The sequence below is a fragment of the Bactrocera oleae genome, chromosome 3, assembly GCF_042242935.1.
Source record: "Bactrocera oleae isolate idBacOlea1 chromosome 3, idBacOlea1, whole genome shotgun sequence".
NCBI lineage: Eukaryota > Metazoa > Arthropoda > Insecta > Diptera > Tephritidae > Bactrocera > Bactrocera oleae.
The window spans coordinates 86,973,676-86,995,189 of record NC_091537.1 but is presented as its reverse complement, the minus strand read 5'-3'; the positions used below and the strand labels follow the sequence as shown (position 1 = coordinate 86,995,189).

At 32.8% G+C, this 21,514-nt stretch overlaps 6 protein-coding genes and 1 long non-coding RNA gene across 8 annotated transcripts in view; all 7 read right to left on the bottom strand.

The window, feature by feature from the left end:
• The window catches only part of LOC138856329 (uncharacterized), a 68,478-nt gene extending 68,220 nt beyond the window's left edge, over positions 1-258 (bottom strand). Inside the window, exon 1 of the long non-coding RNA XR_011395529.1 lies at positions 67-258. This is a non-coding gene — a long non-coding RNA (uncharacterized lncRNA). The remainder of the gene's footprint in view (positions 1-66) is intronic.
• A 1,287-nt stretch (positions 259-1,545) lies between these two features.
• LOC106615647 (zinc finger protein 107) lies at positions 1,546-19,362 on the bottom strand. The gene is made up of 8 exons (XM_014231963.3): positions 18,746-19,362; positions 17,733-18,680; positions 17,320-17,669; positions 16,862-16,994; positions 4,987-5,223; positions 3,873-4,913; positions 3,448-3,800; positions 1,546-2,655 (listed from the first exon to the last, which is right to left on the bottom strand). The coding sequence occupies exons 1-8, from the start codon at positions 18,959-18,961 to the stop codon at positions 1,935-1,937; spliced, it is 3,999 nt and encodes a 1,332-aa protein (XP_014087438.3). The 5' UTR covers positions 18,962-19,362; the 3' UTR covers positions 1,546-1,934.
• Positions 5,458-7,627, bottom strand: LOC106615701 (zinc finger protein weckle). The gene is made up of 4 exons (XM_014232029.3): positions 7,314-7,627; positions 6,319-7,257; positions 5,910-6,259; positions 5,458-5,849 (listed from the first exon to the last, which is right to left on the bottom strand). Exons 1-4 carry the CDS (start codon positions 7,518-7,520, stop codon positions 5,723-5,725), a joined length of 1,623 nt encoding a protein of 540 aa, XP_014087504.2. The 5' UTR covers positions 7,521-7,627; the 3' UTR covers positions 5,458-5,722.
• On the bottom strand, positions 7,812-10,269 carry LOC106615709 (zinc finger protein weckle). Its single transcript, XM_014232041.3, has 4 exons — positions 9,808-10,269; positions 8,813-9,751; positions 8,404-8,753; positions 7,812-8,343 (listed from the first exon to the last, which is right to left on the bottom strand). Exons 1-4 carry the CDS (start codon positions 10,012-10,014, stop codon positions 8,217-8,219), a joined length of 1,623 nt encoding a protein of 540 aa, XP_014087516.2. The 5' UTR covers positions 10,015-10,269; the 3' UTR covers positions 7,812-8,216.
• Positions 11,727-13,558, bottom strand: LOC106615673 (zinc finger protein weckle). The gene is made up of 4 exons (XM_014231993.3): positions 13,355-13,558; positions 12,400-13,299; positions 11,991-12,340; positions 11,727-11,930 (listed from the first exon to the last, which is right to left on the bottom strand). Exons 1-4 carry the CDS (start codon positions 13,556-13,558, stop codon positions 11,858-11,860), a joined length of 1,527 nt encoding a protein of 508 aa, XP_014087468.3. The 3' UTR covers positions 11,727-11,857.
• LOC138856327 (zinc finger protein weckle-like) lies at positions 13,521-16,858 on the bottom strand. Of its 2 annotated transcripts, XM_070107125.1 has the most exons (5): positions 15,845-16,858; positions 14,860-15,786; positions 14,441-14,790; positions 14,199-14,375; positions 13,521-13,624 (listed from the first exon to the last, which is right to left on the bottom strand). In XM_070107125.1, exons 1-4 carry the CDS (start codon positions 16,058-16,060, stop codon positions 14,240-14,242), a joined length of 1,629 nt encoding a protein of 542 aa, XP_069963226.1. In that variant the 5' UTR covers positions 16,061-16,858; the 3' UTR covers positions 13,521-13,624; positions 14,199-14,239. The 2 variants fall into 2 exon arrangements, with proteins under 2 accessions (XP_069963226.1, XP_069963225.1); XM_070107124.1 differs by lacking the exon at positions 13,521-13,624 and having other exon boundaries at positions 13,911-14,375.
• Positions 19,363-19,516: 154 nt separating the features above from the next.
• LOC106615684 (zinc finger protein OZF) lies at positions 19,517-21,493 on the bottom strand. The gene is made up of 4 exons (XM_014232005.3): positions 20,451-21,493; positions 20,042-20,388; positions 19,847-19,959; positions 19,517-19,765 (listed from the first exon to the last, which is right to left on the bottom strand). The coding sequence occupies exons 1-4, from the start codon at positions 21,423-21,425 to the stop codon at positions 19,707-19,709; spliced, it is 1,494 nt and encodes a 497-aa protein (XP_014087480.3). The 5' UTR covers positions 21,426-21,493; the 3' UTR covers positions 19,517-19,706.
• Between the last annotated feature and the right edge of the window lie 21 nt (positions 21,494-21,514).

Here is a 21,514-nt window from a genome sequence, read left to right as displayed (position 1 = left end):
TATAATAAATATAAAAAACAAGGAAAATATAATATAATATTAAACAATGAAATACAAACAACTTACCCCAAAACTCATTGATGCACTATTTGCTACTAGATTTCGTTTTGGTACATTTTTTGTATTCCTTTATTACCTGAGCAACTCTACAATGTAAAAAATAATACTTAATTAAATAATAATAACAATTAAAAAAATAATAATACTTTATTAAAAAAATAAAAATAATTTAATTAAAACAAGTAAGGAAGAGCTAAAATCGGGTGTAACCGAACATTTCATACTCTTGCAAATCGCCAGGATCAAAGCCAGGGACATACCTTCAGGTGCATAAGGTTTGTTAGAACCACGAAATTCAATACGAGTATATGTAGTATATAGTAGTTTGGGTAATTTGTGAATGCATTTCCAACTACAGCTTATCCAATATTACACGTTCACTCAATTTTGCTAAAGTAACTTACTTATTTTCCGATATATGCGATATAAAGTTAGTTCGAACATCTTTCTATTAGGTATATGGGGGCTAAAGAAATTATTGACTCTATACAACCCATTTTTAACATACAGACATATTAATATCAGAAAATGCTTCTCTTGGAATTTCGATAATATATCTCACAGATTGACCGATATTTTCGATAAAATGTTCGCTGCAGGAACTGTGGTCCCATATTCGGTATCACGGAGCTGGAATAGTTTTAGTCCGATTTGGACAATTTTTGGTAATACGGTGACGCGCCTAAAAGGCACTATTCGTGCAAAGTTTTATTCCGATACATTAATTTGCATACTGTTGTGTGTTATATGGAAAGTAGGAGTGGTTCTAGTCCGATTTCGTATATTTTCGCTGTGTACCTAGTTTCATTAAAATATCTATCTTAGGATTTTTACTCAAGTTACAGCTTGCACAGACAGACGGGCGGACGGACTCACAGACAAACATCATGATTTCAACTCGTCCCGTTATCCCGATCTTTTATATATACTATCTGGTTTCGTTTTAGGTAAAACAAACAACCGTTAGGTAGACAAAACTATTATACGCTGTAGCAACATGTTGCAAGAGTATAAAAATAATACTTAATTAAAGAAAAAACCAAACAAAATAATACATAATTAAAAAAAAAACGAATAATTAATAAAAAATAATAATGCATAATCAAAAAATAATATTAATACTAAGTTTAAAATAATACTAATAATAATGAAAGTTTAATGATTAATGCATCCTTAATTTTTCTCCAACATTTATTTAAAACGTTTGGCTTATAATTTTTTTATGTACATTGTGTTACGATAAAAAAAAATTATTTTATTCTATTTATTAGTTTTTAGCTTAACTATATATAAAATAAATATTAACAACTAAAATATTACTAAAAATTAACGCACATTGTTATTGCAAGTATTTTTAAATCAGACCGGAAAACTGACAGAAAGAATTTATTCACTAAAACATTGCAAGTATTGAATATATAATATTCATAAAACTTACATTCAAGCTTAGATATACCCTTTACACAGTATAAACAACTTCAGATAAATTAATTATTAACAATTATATAATAGCTTAATTTTTTATTGAAATTGTGTTAGAAAAACGAAAGTATATTTTTCGAGCACGTCTATGAACTATTGTTAGTAAAAAAAATTACTTTTTTGATTTCTAATACATAATTTGGTTATGTAACTGTGGAAATAAAGTGGACATTGGCTTAAAAGCACCAAGGTAACCGTTAATTATGGTGTAACATTTCATTTAAAAGTACTAATTAATTATAATTACATTAGCACTACCCTGTACATACTTTAAGCTACACATACATACATACACACAAACACAAATCTAACAATACAAACCAAGGATCTCACAATACGCACTCACATTCATATTTAGTTGAGAAAAGTCTTCTTTTGCTATCAAGTGACATTTAAAGATAACTATCTGGTGTATGTTGTCTTATATGGCTATAAAAACTATTTGCTTCCGCTGCATTTGTTGATGCTGTGGAGAGCTCTTCTGTATGATGGGAAATATGACTCGCCGGACTATGTATGGATATTTCATCATGCTGTTGTTGTAAAGCGGTTGTATGTTGTTGTTTTACACCTATTTTATGTTGCTTTATAAATGCCGTACAAAAATTTTGAATTGCCGAATCTTGCACTGGCACTAATAATTGCTGATTAAGTGGCGTTTGCTGCTGCGCATTGACATTTGTTATATCAACGACACAATTGTTATTAGCTGGTGATGAGTCTTCACTATGTGGGCGTTTAAATTCCATATGCATGGGAGTCATTATGGAGGTAGAACTCATAGGATAAGCACTGTTAGTGGTAGTTTGCTTCATAAGTTGATTATATATATTATCGATTGTGGGTATATTTCTGCCTAGCGAGTTATGCTGCTCGTCAATGCGCTGGTTATTCGATTGAACATCGGAAAGTATTCCATGATTAGCATTATTGTTACCAGATACCGCGATAGATGCAGCTTTCATTGGCGTAGTCATAGATTGTTTAAGCGTTTTAGCTTGTTTTTTGCTCACAGTGCCAACGCTGTCTGGTGGCAGTTTGGGTTTCTTGCCGAAAGCGAAATTTCCACTTTGTTTAGAAACAACAGGCGCAAGATTATCAGCCGCACGCGTACTAGAGTGTGTAAAAGAATATAGTTGTTAAATTTGTAGCTAAATTTAATATATTACAATTATAAAACAAAAAAACAAAAAACGAAAGTAATAAGCCCTCACAAAAAAGTTTCCACACAAGAACTTGATTTTATTCGTTCAGTTTATATGGCCGCTATATGCTATAGTGGTCCGATATCGATCGGTTCCAACAAATGAGCAGCTTCTTGGGGAGAAAAGTATGTGTGCAAAATATCAGATCGATATCTCAAAAACTGAGGGACTATTTCGTACATGTACAGACACACGAGCTTGGCTAAATCGACAGAGCTCGTCAGACTGATCACTTACATGCAGCTGTGTCCAATGAAATAGCAGTGTAGCAGAAGCGAAAATATATAACGGTTTTTTTTTTGATATTTCCTGACGTCAATTGATCGCACATAGCTGAGGTGTTGTTATAATGCATTGTAACTCAAATTATAATAATATACTCAATCGAACTCAATACTCGACACTTTTCATCGAAGAAAATTAAAAAATGCTATATCAATTGACAGCCAAAAATGTAAGAATTTGCACTAAAACCTCGAAAAAAAGCATAAAAATTAAGCAAATTAACGAAAAGGAATATGCAAAAACTGCTGCACTGCTATTTCAATGAACACAGCTGTACATATGTAAATATATATTTTATAGGGTCTCCGACGTTTCTTACTGATTATTATACGATATGATACTTCGTGGCAAACTTAATAGGTATAATTATTATATATTATATAGGTTATCAGATATTTTATTAAATTCTACTCACACAGACTTCAGTACTGCTAATTTCGGTATATTTTTAGTATATGCTTTCTCTCCAGAAGCTTCCAACGCAGCTAATTCTTCAGGATGCGCTTTTCTTTTATGTGTACGGCAATTAGAACCATTGGCAAATGTTCTATCACAAAAGTCGCACGAATAGGGTTTGAGACCTGTATGCAGAATAAGGTGGTTTTTTAGTGCCTTTGCACGCTTAAATGCCCGTCCACAAAAATCACATTTATGTTGCATGACATCGGAATGCACCAACAAATGGCGGTTCAATGTAGCTTTTGAGTTTAATTGCAAACCGCATTCGGCACAAATGTGCTTATTTGGATTATGAGTTTCCATATGTTTCTGTAAATAACATAAACATTTCAAGTAAACATAATGTAAAGTATATGATACAATTTATTTAATATTGCTTACTTTCAGTCGCACTTGATTTTTAAAGCCTTTTTTACACACTTCACATTCAAACGGCGCATAGTCTGTGTGTGTGAGCATATGTTGTTTAAGTTGTCCCTTCGAGCGCACAGCTTCGCCGCATTCCTCACAAATAAAGGAGCGTTCGTTCATATGCACATATTTAATGTGCTGTGCAACATAAGTCTTTGTTGGGAATTTATGGTCACAATGAGGACAGGGCACAATACGTCGCTTTGTTAGAGGCAAATGTTTAACGGCATGATGATTTAATTGTGCTTGAGTGTTGCATGTAAATGGACAATCGGTACATGTGAATTTGGGCACGACCGCAAGTTGTCCATGTTTGCGTTCCATATGTGTGCGATAATTAGATATTCTTTTAAATAACTGTGCGCATTCTTTGCATGTATATATTTCGTTACATTCACCATCTCCACCTTCTTCTGCTTGTTTAAAATCATCATTTTCTTTAATTTTTCTCTTTCTAAAATTATTAATATTTGCTTCATCTTTTTCAGTACCATGTTTTGTTATATTTGTTTTTCGTGCGTTATTCACTGAACTCCCGCTGGAACTAGAATTTTCATCGCTTTTTGTTTCACTTTCACTACCGAAAGGGTCTTCGTCACAAACGTCTTCATTTTCAAAATCGTACGCATCTTCATCTTCTGCCGGCGGTGTTAACTCAATTGTATTTTCTTCCTTTATTTCGATTACATTGCTACACACTTTTGGTAAAATATCTATCACAGCTTCTTCCATAAAACTTTTTTCATCAAATTCATTTATTTTTGGTTTTTCTTCATGCAAGAGTACTTCGCCCAGTGTACGGCATATAAACTCATGTGGTCGGTCATCAATTGGCACACCAAACTTTAAGCGTAATGTTTGGTAATCCATTTCTATATTGCCACTAAAACTTTGAAAGGTTTCATACATTTCCTGCACTTTTAACACCCGTTCGTTGAAATTCACCAAAGACGTTACCAAAGAAAAGCACTCAGTACACAGTCGGTCCGGAAGTTCATCATTCATTTTTATCTGTAAGCAATCGGTAAAGTAATATTAGTTTAAAAATAAATATGATTATTAAACAAGTATAAGGTTTACTTACTTGCACACAAAAGTATTTAGCAATAGCAATATTAAGCCCAAGTTCATTTTGTTCGTCATTTCCTGCAGTAGCAACCATATGTTCATCTTTGAAAAAAACACTAATGTTTTGAACATCTTGCTTTGCACATAAGCGACACCAAAGGTGCCAAGACGCAATTTTATCAATATTGCTATTGAGCTTTTCATCAACTCCTAAACCGTCCATAACATTCATCTTTCCATACACTGATATATGTTAATTAAAATTTCACTGTTTATTCACCAAAATACATGTAATACGTATGTTTACTAAAATGTTAGCGAAAAAGCTGTGAAAAATTACCGAATAAGAACAGATGTTTTTCGGATAGGGAGGATAAAAACTAAGCGTCCGCAGTTATGTTTCGATTGTATAAAATGAATGTACTCGATAGTTTCGTAATCGATAAATTTTCCTGTACATAGAGTAGATAAGCAAATAATCAAGATATATTTTGTTCTTAATTTCAAATAAACGAAATAATAATTAAATATATTTGCTCATGAAAGTATGGAAGGAATATGCAGCAATTTAAAGGACAACAAAATACACACATATTGATAATGTGTGACTTCTAAAGGTAATATGTAAATGTTAATAAATTTCATTAAATCATGCTTTTGATGTTCTTTTGTTTCTTTTTTTTTATAGATGTTGATGCACCTAATTAAAAAAAACTATTTAAATAATGCTAAAGGTAATAGCTAATTATTTTTTAATTCTTCAATTCGGAACTCGTTGTGTCCGCAGAATTTACAGGTTTGGAGTTTGTTTTTTTGCCGAAAGCAAAATTTCCACTTTGTTTTGAGACAACAGGTACAAGATTCTCAGCTCTCCGTATACTGTAATAAAAAAATTTCAATATTTTACAATATTTAACACAACGGTTGGATTTTTTTTACACAGATTTCAACACGGCCAATTCTGGTATATTTTTGGTATACATTTTTTCTCCTGAAGCTTCTAGCTCGGCTAATTCACTTGGATGCGTCCTTTTCATATGAGTACGTCGATTTGACCCATTTGTAAATGTCCTATCACAAAATTCGCACGAATATGGTTTTAGTCCACTGTGGAGTATTAAATGGCTTTTAAGTGCTCTGGCACGCTTGAATGCTCGGCCGCAATAATCACATTTGTGTTGCATTTTATCGGAATGTACTAACATATGACTATTGTATGTGGCACGGCAACTTAGCTCTTTCCCACATTCGTTGCAAATAAGTTTATCCCCATGTATTTGCATGTGTCTCTGATAATTGTATATAAATATTTGAAAGTGGATCATGCTGAGTTTTAACATTATATTACCTTTAAACGATGTTTCTCTTTGAAACACTTTCCGCACTCCTTACATTCGAATGGTGAGTAGTCTGTGTGCGTTAACATGTGCATTTTAAGTTGTCCTTTTGAGCGTAAAGCATCGCCGCAAGCTTCACAAATAAATGGGCGCTCATCATTGTGTACACATTTAATGTGTTGGGCAACATTTTCTTTACGCTGAAATTCGCGATCGCATTGTTTACACGTGTATAACTCTCGATGTTCTTTCATATGACGCTTTAAATTTGATTCACTATCGAATGAACCAGGGCAATGTGGGCATATAATTTTTTCATGTTTCTTGATCATATGTGCAGCATAGTTACAGCTACGTTGAAAACGTTTTGAACAAATACTGCAAGTGTATTTACTTTCTTTTGTGACTTCTTCATCATCATCCGTTTCAATATCCTCATTATTCAATCTATTGTGCCGCTTTCTCTCATCTTCGTCAGAAGAATCCATTTGCATGTCATAGTCATCATTGTCTCCATAATTGTTTTTTCTCGTTGTTGCTACACAATTTCCAACTCCGGTTAGTATTTTTTCTTCGGCAATGGGGTCTTGAAGTTCTTCTTCTTTTTCAAATTCTTTAAAAAGCACCTCAGGCGATAATGCTTCTGATGAGTTTTCATTTTTTATTTGAAATTTCGATGTATGTGCTGTACTTGCGGCATCTGAATCGGCTATAAAAATTTCTTCCACTGGTAGTTCAGTGCTGGTTTGTGCTGTATTTAATTTTTCCTTAAATAAGCCATGTTTCTTATACAAAGCTGATAAATCTATTTTCATTGTATTATCTCTATGCAATAGATCATTGTAAAATTTTTGTACTTTTCTAATATTCTCACTAAAATCAACGAAGGATTTAACTATGTTGTAGCAATCTGTACAAATAAGGGGCGTAAGTTTCTCGTCTTCATTAATCTGTAAAGTAAGGAGTTAAAAAAGTGTAATGTTCCTATTTAATTTCAATTACTTACATGTACTTGAAAAAAATCGGCTATTACAGATACTATATTGTTTAAATTGTAAAGATTAAAACTGGACATGGTTGGCACACATTGCCCAGTTAGAGCATTGATATAACTTGCATTGGCTTTAGCACATAGGCGACACCAACTTTTCCATTCAGCAATTATGTGATAATTTGTACAGGAATTTCTTTTGTCTAAATCGGTTTCAGACATTTTTACGAAGATTTATTTACTTTTTATATTGTGACAAACACAGATGATAGAACAAAATTGAATCCACGATAAATTGTCAGAAACAACTAGCGTGGAATAAGGGCAACCAGGCAGCGAATCAGTAGTTGCCAGATTGTTCTAGAGACGAAGTTTTGCTAAAGATCTGCTATATACGCTGCCAGACTGTGCAGCAAACACAGTTTTAATTAGAATGTTGCCGTGTAGCAATTGAGCTAAGTTGTAAACTAGAATGACAAGTTAAGTTGTTGGAATAAGAAATAAAGATAAGTGTATAGTCATTAAAGTGGGACTTTTATTTAACAATCCAGTGAGTGAACTCAAGTGAGTTACAACGTAGACGATTTATCGACAAATCCGTTACAGAATGAATGCACTCAATAGTTTTGTAGTCGATAGTTCTTCATGCATATAGAGCAGATTATCAAATAATCAAGTAAATATATATTTTTTTAATTTCATATAAGCGAAATAAGAACTAAATATATTCTCTCATGAAAGACAAGGGCTATAAACTACAAATATTACACTATTTGTAATTGTTAATTAATTTCATTAAATACTCATGCTTTTGATGTTGTTATGTTTGTTTTTATTTTTTATAGATGTTGATGTGCCTAAATTAAAAACAAAAATACTTAAATAACGCTAAAGATATTATTTATAGCTAATTATTATTTAATTCTTCAATTCGGAACTCGTTGTGTCCGCAGAATTTACTGGTTTCGAGTATGTTTTTTTGCCGAAAGCGAAATTTCCACTTTGTTTTGAGACAACAGGTATAAGGTTCTCGGCTTTTCGTATACTGTAAAAAAAATGTTTAAAATTTTTACAATATTTAACACAACGGTTAGTTTTTATTTACACAGATTTCAACACGGCCAATTCTGGTATATTTTTGGTATACATTTTTTCTCCTGAAGCTTCTAACTCGGCTAATTCACTTGGATGCGTCCTTTTCATATGAGTACGTCGATTTGACCCATTTGTAAATGTCCTATCACAAAATTCGCACGAATATGGTTTTAGTCCACTGTGGAGTATTAAATGGCTTTTAAGTGTTTTGGCACGCTTGAATGCTCGGCCGCAATAATCACACTTGTGTTGCATTTTATCGGAATGCACTAACATATGACTATTGTATGTGGCACGGCAACTTAGCTGTTTCCCACATTCGTTGCAAATAAGTTTATCCCCATGTATTTGCATATGTCTCTGGTAATTGTATATAAATATTAGAAAGTGTATCATGTTTAGTTTTATTAGTATATTACCTTTAGACGTTGTTTCTGTTTGAAACACTTTCCGCACTCCTTACATTCGAAAGGAGAGTAATCTGTGTGAGTTAACATGTGCTCTTTAAGTTGTCCTTTCGATCGTAAAGCATCGCCGCATGCTTCACAAATAAATGGGCGCTCATCGTTGTGAACACATTTAATGTGTTGGGCAACGTATTCTTTCCGCTGAAATTTGCGATCGCATTGTTTACACGGGTATAACTCTCGATGTTCTTTCATATGACGCTTTAAATTTGATTCACTATCAAATGAGCCAGGACAATGTGGGCATATAATTTTTTTATGTTTCTTAATCATATGTGCAGCATAATTACCGCTACGTTGAAAACGATGTGAACAAATATTACAGGTGTATTTACTCTCTTTTGTGACTTCTTCGGAATCATCCGTTTCAATATCCTCATTATTCAATCTATTGTGCCGCTTTCTCTCATCTTCGTCCGAAGAATCCATTTGCATGTCATAGTCATCATTGTCTTCGTAATTGTTTTTTCTCGTTGTGGCTGCACTAATCCCAACTCCAGTAAGTATTTTTTCTTCGGCAATAGGGTCTTGAAGTTCTTCTTCTTTTTCAAGTTCTTTAATGAGTACCTCAGGCGATAATGCTTCTGATGATTTTTCATTTTTTATTTGAAATTTCGATGTATGTGCTGTACTTGCAGCACGTGAATCCGCAATAAAAATTTCTTCCACTGGTAGTTCAGTGCTGGCTTGTGCTATATATAATTCTTCTTTAAATAAGCCATGTTTCACATACAAAGCTGATAAATCTATTTTCATTGTATTATCTCTATGCAATAGATCATCGTAAAATTTTTGTACTTTTCTAATATTCTCACTAAAATCAACGAAGGATTTAACTATGTTGTAGCAATCTGTACAAATAAGGGGCGTAAGTTTCTCGTCTTCATTAATCTGTAAAGTAAGGAGTTAAGAAAGTGTAATGTTACTATTTAATTTCAATTACTTACATGTACTTGAAAAAAATCGGCTATTACAGATACTATATTGTTTAAATTGTAAACATTAAAATTGGACATGGTTGGCACACATTGCCCAGTCAGAGCATTGATATAACTTGCATTGGCTTTAGCACAAAGGCGACACCAACTTTTCCATTCAGCAATTATGTGATAATTTATACAGGAATTCCTTTTGTCTAAATCGGTTTCAGACATTTTTATGAATATTTATTTACTTTTTATATTAGAAGTTGTATAAGTTGAAAATAATAACACATGCTTCGCCCCTTTTAAAAAAATTAATTCACTTTTCACGGGGTAATGCCTTTTATACTTTTTAATTATTAACTTGCTTCAGATTTGAATTCTCTACTTGTTTAATATTTCAATTCTATGAACACACAAAACAATTGCTGCAAATCTGAATTTGTTTCTAATTGTTTACAACTCCTACATTGTATATGCAAGAAAATTGTCGATATCTTGAGAATTGATAATCGATGAATATTTTGTCGCGACAATTTATTGTAACGGATTTCTCGATAAATCGTCTACATTGTTATGCTAAAAACAGTCACCGACGCAAAACGGTAGACCGAGTCAGCTGATACGACTTATCTTATGAGGGCGCTATGTAAATGAACCTCACCACCGCTTCTACCGTCCACTTCTACAAACCGTACGGTAGGATATGCGCGAAAAATGCATTTTTCTCGTAGAAAGAGTGAGCTAATTGCTCTCTAGCAACGAAAGGTAGCCTTGATATTTTGTAGTAATTAAAAAATCAACTTGAATATATTAAAATTTTTATTTAATTTATCTAAACTAACTCAAAATCACAGTCAAATACATTTATTTATAAATAGGTAGACTATTTTTAATATTTGGAAACTAATAATCAAAATATGTGGAAAATCATGTGTATAAATTGATCAATGGTGACATTGCTGATATGAAAACAAAAGAGAACAACTGATTTCTACGTTGCCACTACGGGCATAACTATTGACAAATTTCGTGCCCATAACAGTCGGGTCTACGTAACCGCTACGGTCCCGGATTTTTTCCGGCCAAGGACTGTCAACTTGACAAAATTCTGCCGCTACAACAGCAACAACAACAAATTTCGCTTAATACGGACGGTAAGTACGGAAGGGCGGAACGTCGGTGACTTGTTCTAGCATAATTCACACTTGAGTTCGACCTGGATTGTTAAATAAAAGGTCCACTTTAATGACTATATATCGTTATTCGAGTTTACAACTTATTGCTTATAGCTCAATTGCTCTTTACACGGCAGCACTCTAATTAAAACTGTGTTTGCTGCACTGCAGGTCTTATAGAGTAGATTTTTAACAAATGTTCACCACTACAACATTTTGGCAACTACGAATTCGCCGTCTAGTTGCTTCTAGCATTTTATCGTCGGTTCGGTTTTGTTCTATCATCCGTGTTCGTTACAATATGTATCTATTTCCAAAACGGAAGTTAACTAGTAGCCATGTTATTAATGCAATACTAGTAGTTGCTGCTTAAATTTATTAAAAATAGTTGAACAAACAGATGTAAGCCATATAATATTGTTGGTAATTTTATTTAGGACGTTATGTTATCAACTATATGCTACATATCTACATAAACACAATTTCAGTCAATTCACTATTATTTTAAGAGACTGTTGCCGAAAATAGCTAACAAAATACTATACTCCAATGGCGTAATTTAATATTTCCCTAAATAAACGGTGATACAGTTTACTTTTTAATTTGTGACAATTTCACAATTATTTTAACTGGATTCACGACTTTATTAAAACTAATTAAATTCTATAGATGGTAAACGTGATAAATTTGTCGATAGCTCCCAGAGTTTAACTTCTTTTTTTATAGTAACTACTTTATAATTTAATAAAATTAAAACATGTTCAATTCTTATAATGTTAAAATATCTAGTTTATTAAATATAATAAATAATTTCGTAATAAATGTAAATGTACATCCTTCATTCATTGTAATACCATATATCGGTAATTAAACTTTTAACGAAATAGCTTCAGCCCTTAAGTATTTCTTAAATTTCCATAACAGTTTTGTTTGGATGTCAACGGTATAAAATTTTGACCCGTACGCGCCCTAAAATATTAAATTGAATTAAGTTATTATGGCAGCACAAATACAAACGTATTTACTTACACAGCTCTTAATGCATCCAAATTTGGTACATTTTTTGTATAGGTCTTTGCCCCAGATGCTTCTAAGGCCGCCAATTCAACTGGATGCATAGTCTTTTTATGAAAACGGCAACTTGAGCCAGTTGAAAATGTTTTGTCACAAAAGTCACAAGAATACGGTCTGAGTCCAGTATGGGCTATTAAATGATATTTCAACGTTTTGGCGCGCTTAAATGTACGTCCACAATAGTCACATTTGTGGGGCATCTTATCGGAATGTACTAACATATGACTATTGAATGTTGCGCGGCAACTAAGCTGTTTTCCACATTCAGTGCAAATGAGTTTATCACCATGTATTTCCAAGTGTCGCTGAAATTTTTTAAACTGCTCAATTGGTTGTTAAATTAAATTACTGAATTATAGCTTACCTTTAATCTGTATTTTTCTTTGAAACTCTTACCACATTCCTTACAGACAAATGGTGTATAGTCTGTGTGGGTCAACATATGTTGCTTCAATTGTTTTTTTGTACGTAGTTCTTCACCACATGCTTCACAGACCAATGGGTTGTCAAATTTATGGACATTCCTAATATGATTACCTAGCGATCCCTTTCTTTCAAATTTTTCATTACATTGTGGACAAGTGAACAACTTTCGATGATTTACCATATGCAACTTGAGAGTAGATTCTGTTTTGAATGAAGTAGGACATTGTGGACAAACGATTACACCATGCTTTTTCTTCATGTGTCTCGAATAGTTACTACGACGTTGAAAGCTTTGCGAGCAAACGCTACACAAGTGTTTTAATTCTTTTTTGATATTTTCATGTACTTCAAATTTCTTGTAGGGCTTTATATTAGAATCGGATGATTCTGTATCATCAAAGCAATTATCTTCATTACTGCTCATGTCTTCGGACATAGATGAAGTACATGACATTTGGTTTAAGTTTCCTTCTTCATCGCCGATAGGATCATTAAATTCATCTTTTGTTCCTTGAACTATTGTGTCCAACTTTTCTGTCACATTTGTACACTCATTTTTTATATTATGCCCGACTTCAGACGTAACTGGTAATTCGGCAACGAAAATTTCTTCAACTGGCAGTTCGCTTCCTTGATCCGTTATTAGTGATTCACTTTTGTAAATACCATATTTATCTAATAATACACCCAAATCGAGTGCTGTTTTATCTGTACAATTACATAGTTCAGCGTACAATTGTTGGACTTTGTTTACGCGTTCGCTGAATTTAATTACATTTTTCACAAACTTGCAGCACTCTTGGCAAATTATTTGTGAAAGTTTTTCATCTTCTTGAACCTATAAAACAATAAATTTTTATAAAATTCCTTGAAGTAATAGTCAGTATTCTTACATAGATTCTAAATAATTCCCCTATTGAGTGAACTATGTTAATATCATTGAAATCACTATTCAGGTTTTGTGAGCACTGCCCCGATATAATATTAACGCCGTTTACATCATCATTAGCACAGAGCCGGCACCAAGTTTTCCATTTTGCATCATAAATATGATCTGTAGAAAACTTTTCACTTTCAGAAAAAAGGACATTCGACATTACCGCGAATATGTTTTCTTTATATTTGATTGTTTGTTTACTTTTCACTTTTAATTTCTATGAAATCTGAAATACAGGTATGTGAATAATTTATCGATATTTTTGAACAAAATGATATTCTCCAAATAGTGGTGAAATTTGTAAAAATTAGAAATGGTATGGCGAATTTATTATTTACACTGTTCTTTGATAAATATTTAATAAAAAATAAATGCATTATAACTTTTGAATTATATTTCGTAACTAAGATAGTTGTATTCAGCGAATGTATATATTCAGTATCTCTAAAATGCAAATGGTAAGGCAACAAATATTTATCTTTGATATACGATATTTAATAAAAAGAAATTCATTTATGAATGTATCTATAACAAATATTTTTAAATTTATTAAATAAAGCTTGTTTGTTACATTACTAATCTAAATTATCCCAAATATAAAAAAAAATCACATAAAAATCCTAAATCGAAAAAATAAAAACAGAATTTACTAAATCTATAAAATTACTATTTTTTAAGCTTATTTGATACCACACCAGCACTTCATTGAAGTGCAAAATATTGACGCATACATAAAATATGTATGTATATCTAACTATAAATTTTAGATACTATATGTTACAACTAATTTGTCAACGTACATTTTTAGAACTTGAATAAAAAATTTGAACATGTTTTTTTTTTAATATTTGTCGCTTGTAGCATTTGTAGTAGCAGTTGAATTCGCAACCACCGTTTTTGCTTGTATTTCCTTGTCGAAATGTACGCAACCGTTTTGTTTTGATGCCAGTGGCTTGAAATTCTCACCCGTTCGCGAGCTTTAACAACAAAAACATATATACTATTTTCCTACAAAATCAAATTATTTGATTGTATTACTTACACTGCCTTTAGAACATGTAAAGTGGGTATATTTTTGGTATATGTTTTAGCTCCGGATGCCTCCAGTTCAGCCAACTCCTTCGGATGCATTGTTTTTTTATGGAATCTACAACTTGGCCCTGTTGAGAATCTTTTATCACAAAAATCACATGCATACGGTCTAAGGTCGGTATGGGCAATTAAATGGTTCTTAAGGGTATTGGCACGCTTAAAAAGCCGTCCACAATAATCACACTTGTGCGACATCTTATCGGAATGAACAAGCAAATGACTTTTGAGCGTAGCACGCGTACTCAATTGTTTACCACATTCAGGGCATATGTACTTGTCTCCATGTATTTGCATGTGTCTCTGAATATGATTTGCGTAATTTAAAATTAAACAATATTTTTGTTTACATCTTTATCTATGGTAGCTTACCTTCAGTCGGCTTTTTATTTTAAAACTTGTGCCACAAATTGTACATTCAAATGGTGAATAGTCAGTGTGTTGCAGCATGTGTTCTCTGAGTTGCTTTCTAGAGCGCAAAGTAACACCACACACTTCACAAATCAGTGGTTGTTCATCTTCATGTGCACAACTGATATGCTTTGCTAATCTGGTTTTTGTTTCAAACTTTTTATCGCAAAGTGTACATGGAAACGCTTTTGGATGAGTTTTCATATGTCGTCTTAGTTTAATGGCATTTCTAAAGGAATCAGTGCATTGTGGGCAAATAATTTCGCCATGTTTTTGTTTCATATGGGAGATATAGTTTTTAAGGCGTTGGAAACCTTGTGAGCACCTTTTGCACAAGTAGTTATATTCAAAGTCTTGAAAATTCTTATTTACGTTTTTCTCAGTTCTTTCTTCAATATTTTCTGAATCATTATTTAAAACTTCAAATTTTCTTTCACTTTGTTCACTATCACTACTCAGCTCATCTTCTTGAGCCATAGGAGAATCGACAATACCCAAACAATCATTTATATCTCCGATTGGGTCGACAAATTCATTATCCTTTTCAAAATCTGTTAACAGAATTTCAGCCGGAACTTCATCAGATTTCTTTTCACTTTTTACTTCAACTTCTGCTGACTCTGTTACATTTGTGATTGGTAAATCAGCAACGAAAATTTCTTCTACAGGCAGTTTATTGATATTTGTTGCCAGAAATATTTCATTTTCAATGATGTTGTATTTTTCGTACAATGATTTCGGACACAAATTGGTTGAGTAATGTTCGTTTTGTAGATCACTGTACATTTCTTGAACTCTCTTCACCCGATCTCTAAATTTTATTAAGGAAGTAATTACTTGATAACAATCTGTGCATATCAGTTTTGATAACTTCTCATCTTCTTGAATCTGAAAAGTAGTAAAATAAGCAAATGTTGCTTTGTTTTAAAAAGTATTTACTGTTTACTTGAACTCGAAAAAAATCTTCTATAACAGGAAGAATATTACTGCTGCTGTAAGCACTAATCGCTGAGATAGGCGATTTCCATTGTCCGGATATCATATTAATATATTCGGCGTCAGCACGCGCACAAAGACGGCACCAATTTTTCCATTCTTTGGCTAAAAAGTCTTCTGTCATGTTTCCAATATGTTCACTATTATTTTCAAGCAAATCCGCCATTTTTAGCTCTTGTGTACTGACGGTCTACTATTGTTCCAATTTTGTACTACATGTATCAACATCGACAGTTGCTTCACAAATTTGTTTCATTTGCATAAAAGTTTACAAACATGCAAATGCGACAATTAGCAATTTAAAGACAGCGGTAAACTGAAATGTTTTGCATTTATTTTATTGTTGCAAGAATTTAGAAATGGAACAATGAAATATTCGATTAACGAGATATCGATAAGTGCACCATCAAGTTATCTATCGATTCGCATACGAATAATTCAATTAATTTTTAACTTTTATATTATATTGTATTTATATTTCAGGTATACATATGCCTTATAGACTTTGTGTAAGTCCGTTCTTTTGTTAAAGAAAGTAATATTTCTCAAAGAGAAATTCTCGTTGATGTTTTTAGATTTGCGTTAGAATTATATAGTTATTTATTACAAAAATGCTTCTCATACCCAATAGTGCAGTCTCAGACAGTTTAAATTAATCGTACGCCAAGAGAAGTATTTAATAAAATCTTTATTGTATTTTATTAAATGTATTGCATTTTGTGTTCGAGTTCATATGTATTTAGATATACATATATGCATGTATGTATAAAGTGTATAGGTTTCTGTTTACTTGTACATACACCAAATAATATTATATTTCAAATGCAATAACGATTTTTACATACATATGCATATATAGTTTTTCTTGGGTCCTAGGTCCTAGGTCCTGGGACTGTCATTGTTAAATCAATTTTCTAAAACTGATTTCGGTATTTTTAAATAAGTTGCCGCTTTTGCTAAATTTTTATGTATCAACTGCCATAATTGTTTCGTTCGGTTTGGATTCTACATCCTCTTTTGGCGGTTCTTTTTTTCTGTCAAATGTAGCATAACCATTTTGTTTGGATGCCAAAGGTGTAAGGTTTTCTGCAGTTCGCGATCTGAAAATGATAAACATAATTATGTAGACCATAATGATTAAAAAACAAGAAAACATGTTAACTTCGGTTGCACCGAAGCAATACACTTCACAAATAGAAAAATTTTCAAAGAAACTGATTTTGATTTGTCAATTTCATATCGAGCGTATATAACTTACAGACAGCCGGATATGGTTAAATCGGCGCAGCTCATCGCCGTAATGATTTATATATACATATATTTATATATTTTACGACGTTCCTTTCTGGGTGTTGCAAATTTCGTGCCAATTTTAATATACTTTGTTCAGGGTGTAAATATTATTTAATATAAATATATACTTACACGGCCTTTAATACATCTAAATTTGGTATATTTTTTGTATATGTTTTCACCCCCGAGGCCTCCAGAGCAGCCAATTCAACTGGATGCATAGTTTTCTTGTGAAAACGACAACTTGGTCCCGTCGAAAACGTTTTGTCACAAAAGTCACATGAATACGGTCTAAGGCCAGTATGTGCAATTAAATGATTTTTCAGCGTTTTAGCACGTTTGAAAAGACGTCCACAATAATCGCATTTGTGCGGCATCTTATCTGAATGCACTAGTAGGTGACTATTTAGAGTAGCGCGTGTGCTCAGTTGTTTGCCGCATTCTGTACAAATATGTTTGTCACCATGTATTTGCATGTGTCTCTGAAATAAAATTACGCATTTTATATCATATAGTTCTATTGATTATTTATGTTTTTTAAATACCTTCAAACGTTGTTTTTGCTTAAAGCATTTTCCACATTCTTTGCATTCAAAGGGCGAATAGTCCGTGTGTGTCAACATGTGCTCTTTAAGTTGTCCTTTCGTGCGAACGGCATCACCGCAGGTTTCGCAAATGAATGGACGTTCGTCATCATGTATAAATTTTATGTGTTGCGATACGTATTCTTTTGTTACGAACTTTCGATCACAGTGCGGGCAGGGAAACAATTGTCGATGATCTTTCATATGTTCCTTTAAAATTGGTTTGCTATCAAATAAGCTTGGACAATGCCGGCATAAGTGTTTGCTATGCCTTTTCTTTACGTGTACCGAATAGTTACATCTACGATGAAAACTCATTAAACAAATACTACAAGTATGTGTCGTGCCTTTGGTTATTTCAGTAGAATCTTCCGACTCTACGCTGTCATTATTAATTTTATTAATTGTACAAAATTCTTCGTCTTCTTCATCAGTATCTTCGGTATCCATTGGCATATTGAAATCTTCACTTCTGCTAATATTTTCGTCTTCATTTACAGGAGCGCGGTTTTGCAATGCAGTGAATACTTCTTCTTCCCCGAATGGATCTTGAAATTCTTCCTTTTTTTCGAACTCTTTAATAAACACTTCTGCCGGGAATTCATCAGAACTTTCATGTTTTATTTGAATTGATAAATTAGTACACTTCGGCACAGGCGAATCAGCAATGAAAATTTCTTCCACTGGCACTTTGTTACTACTGGTTTGTGTCGAAATAGTCTCTTCTCTACATATACCATACTTATCATATAAAACTGGTAAATTGATTTTGGTTTTATCATCGCTATGCAACAACTCATGGTACAATTGCTGAACCTTTTTAATGTTATCATTAAATTTAACAAATGATATTACCACATCGAAACACTCAGTGCAAACAAAAGGTGAGAGCTTCTCATCTTCCTTAATCTAAAAAATTTAAATTATGTTTACGTTTATCAAATATACATATTTTTTTATTCACACACACTTACCTGAACGTGAAAAAATTCATCTATAGCAGCAAGTATGTTTAACGAGTTGTAATTATCACTTGCGATTGTGGATTGTGTATAGTGTCCTGTTAAAGCATTAATACATTGCACTTCAGCTTTTGCACAGAGCCGACACCACCGTTTCCATTCCTCAAAGAAAGTGTTCCTTTCTTCAAGAACCAAGGGATATTTTTTATTCAATTCAATAACCGACATTTTTTAAGTGTTATATTTATTGCCGTTGTTATTAGCGATAATCTCCAATTTGCAACACATATATGGCTTCCCTAGTGGTAAAGTATGTCAATATTAAAAATAGATATTTAATTAACTTTGTTATTCCAGCACAATGAAATTTATTTGCATTTGAAATATGTAATGTTATTTGCTTATGAATATTAATTATGTATACACACTGGTAAGTTGTGCTTTTCTGTAAATTGTAACAAATGTTTTATTAACCCTTTAGATATGCTATGGTTTTGTCGATACGCTTATATCGATAAATTATAGCTTACGTCCACTATTGGGTTTGAGGAGCATAACCTAAATAATCGATACTTTGTAATTTTCAGTTTTTTAACATAATATAATAATAGCTTATAATAACTGGCTTATAACATAAAGCAGGTTCAGAGACGATAGTTGCAAACAATCTTTGTTATTTATAAGGTTTTTTAACCCACGTTAGACACATTGGAATGAAGCGCTTCTTAAAAAGTGCACTATTTCCAGATGAACTCCGATTTGGTGGATATAAACATACCTCTCTAAAATTCTGTCTATTTTTATTTAAATATAAATTAAAAACAAAGTTCTACATGTTCATATGCAATTATGTTACAATGAATATATGCCAGCGATATTCCATGGCTGTCGCTTAGCTTGACATTTACCGAATATTAAAGCTTTTGCGGCAATTGTGCCAATGATATCGTTTTCAATTGTCGATAAGTTCCTGTTACTCCAACATCATTCTACCAACAAAATCCAACATTCTGAAGTCCGGCAGAGGATAATCTATGGAAAATAGAAATAATGCAAAAAATTAAAACGAAAAATTTATCTCTATAATAAAATCCCACCACACAGAATTCTTACCTCTCATGGTTGCAGGATTTTTGAAATACATAGCGGAGCTAGTAGTTGGTTGATTCATACTTGTTGAGAAATCCATTGCCTCAGTATTAACGTTTTCATTTGCATTATCCGTTCTACACATTGAAATAACAATTCGAAAATATGTATAAATTAAAATATGTAAATATTTATCATATTCATAGTTGTTGAACTTACAATGAGTTATCCTCACTACCCTCATCGCTTTTAATATGTTTTCCTGCTTTTAACATCTCTAGTTCAAGTAGCTTCTCAGGATGTTTTTTCTTTTTGTGCTGACGGCGAGTGGATGGAGCCGAGAACACTTTATCGCAAAAGTTACATTCATATCTTTTTTCACCGGTGTGAATATTTAAATGTACTTTCAAAGTTTTAATAAGCTTGAAAGCTCGCCCACAATATTCACATTTGTGAGCCTTATCCTCTGTGTGTACCAGTAAATGTTTATTAAGTGTACATCGAGAACTTAACTCCTTGCCACATACGGTACAAATATGCTTTTCCCCATGAATTTCCATATGTCTCTATAAATGAAAATAAGATTTTGAAAAACCAGAACATAATGGGAGAAAAAATTCTAGAATACCTTTAGTCGTTGCTTTCGTTTAAAGCTCTTTCCGCATATTTTGCATTCAAATGGTGAATAGTCAGTATGTGTGAGCATATGTTCACGCAAGATGGTCCTAGTGTGCACAGCTTCGCCACATTCTTCACAGATAAATGGACGCGAATTGTCGTGAACAAATTGAATGTGTCGTGTCACATGCACTTTTGTTTGGAATTTCCGATCACATTGTGGACACGGGAAAATGAGCCTTTCATCCAAAGGTATGTATTTTTTCATGTGTCGCTTCAACTCGTATTCAAATTCATATTTACGTGGACAATTTGGACAACTAAACGGCGTTGCATCACCAACAATCTTATGTATTTTTCTCATATGACTGGTATAATTGCTACTACGTTGAAAACCCATTGAACAGATATTACATGTTATCTTAGGTTCCAGCAAACGTCTTTCCGCGGTCGATAAACGTTTGTTGTTTTTTCTCTTTGTGCCTTCATCTAACTCAATTTTATGCTTTTTTTTCATGTGTGTTTTATAGTTGCTCATCCGTTGAAATCCCATTGTGCATATTTTACAGGTAACTATATATTCCGTTCCATCCGCATTCTTGACGGATTTATTTGGACAAATACTTCCCTTTTCTGAGGTTTTGGTTTTACTTTTATACTTCACATCATCAAAATAATTATTGTCAACTGCGTCGAAGCCATCGCTGCTGCTGCTGCTACTTGTATCATCATAGTCCATAAATGTTGTTGTACTCGTTGGTGGTGGTGTTGATGATGTTTTAACAGCTCCGTCCTCACATTTTGTATCTTTAATGTCAGAATCATCATCTTCTGTCTTAATCACAATGTCCGGCTCACATATTACAGGTAAACTAGCTACAAAAATTTGTTGTTTAGTTGGTAAGAAAGGCGCCTTAATGATTGGATATGCCGGAATGAAAATGGATTCAAGTGGAGGTTTATCTTCAGCAGCATTTTTATCCATTGTTTACAAAATACGTCAGCAGCTTATTCACATAGAAATTCACTAATTCTACAAAACAAAAGGGGATGTACAATAACAATCGATTTTCT

Bases quoted from the DNA above. Each gene is read 5' to 3' on its own strand.
- LOC106615701 (XM_014232029.3), bottom strand. From the start codon at position 7,520: ATGTCTGAAACCGATTTAGACAAAAGAAATTCCTGTACAAATTATCAC. The intron at 7,258-7,313 runs GTAAGTAATTGA...CTTACTTTACAG, and splicing joins CCGATTTTTTTCAAGTACAT to ATTAATGAAGACGAGAAACT. The intron at 6,260-6,318 runs GTAATATAATGT...TACAATTATCAG, and splicing joins AAGAGAAACATCGTTTAAAG to AGACACATGCAAATACATGG.
- LOC106615709 (XM_014232041.3), bottom strand. From the start codon at position 10,014: ATGTCTGAAACCGATTTAGACAAAAGGAATTCCTGTATAAATTATCAC. The intron at 9,752-9,807 runs GTAAGTAATTGA...CTTACTTTACAG, and splicing joins CCGATTTTTTTCAAGTACAT to ATTAATGAAGACGAGAAACT. The intron at 8,754-8,812 runs GTAATATACTAA...TACAATTACCAG, and splicing joins AACAGAAACAACGTCTAAAG to AGACATATGCAAATACATGG.
- LOC106615673 (XM_014231993.3), bottom strand. From the start codon at position 13,558: ATGTCGAATGTCCTTTTTTCTGAAAGTGAAAAGTTTTCTACAGATCAT. The intron at 13,300-13,354 runs GTAAGAATACTG...ATTGTTTTATAG, and splicing joins GGGAATTATTTAGAATCTAT to GTTCAAGAAGATGAAAAACT. The intron at 11,931-11,990 runs GTAAGTAAATAC...TTAATATTTTAG, and splicing joins TTGGATGCATTAAGAGCTGT to GGCGCGTACGGGTCAAAATT.
- LOC138856327 (XM_070107125.1), bottom strand. From the start codon at position 16,060: ATGGCGGATTTGCTTGAAAATAATAGTGAACATATTGGAAACATGACA. The intron at 15,787-15,844 runs GTAAACAGTAAA...ACTACTTTTCAG, and splicing joins AAGATTTTTTTCGAGTTCAA to ATTCAAGAAGATGAGAAGTT. The intron at 14,791-14,859 runs GTAAGCTACCAT...AATCATATTCAG, and splicing joins AAATAAAAAGCCGACTGAAG to AGACACATGCAAATACATGG.
- LOC106615647 (XM_014231963.3), bottom strand. From the start codon at position 18,961: ATGTCGGTTATTGAATTGAATAAAAAATATCCCTTGGTTCTTGAAGAA. The intron at 18,681-18,745 runs GTAAGTGTGTGT...TAAATTTTTTAG, and splicing joins ATGAATTTTTTCACGTTCAG to ATTAAGGAAGATGAGAAGCT. The intron at 5,224-16,861 runs TAAAAATTTAGC...AATTTTAATTAA, and splicing joins CAATTATGGCAGTTGATACA to CATATATCAGTGTATGGAAA.
- LOC106615684 (XM_014232005.3), bottom strand. From the start codon at position 21,425: ATGGATAAAAATGCTGCTGAAGATAAACCTCCACTTGAATCCATTTTC. The intron at 20,389-20,450 runs GTATTCTAGAAT...TTTCATTTATAG, and splicing joins AACGAAAGCAACGACTAAAG to AGACATATGGAAATTCATGG. The intron at 19,766-19,846 runs GTAAGAATTCTG...TATTTTCCATAG, and splicing joins AAATCCTGCAACCATGAGAG to ATTATCCTCTGCCGGACTTC.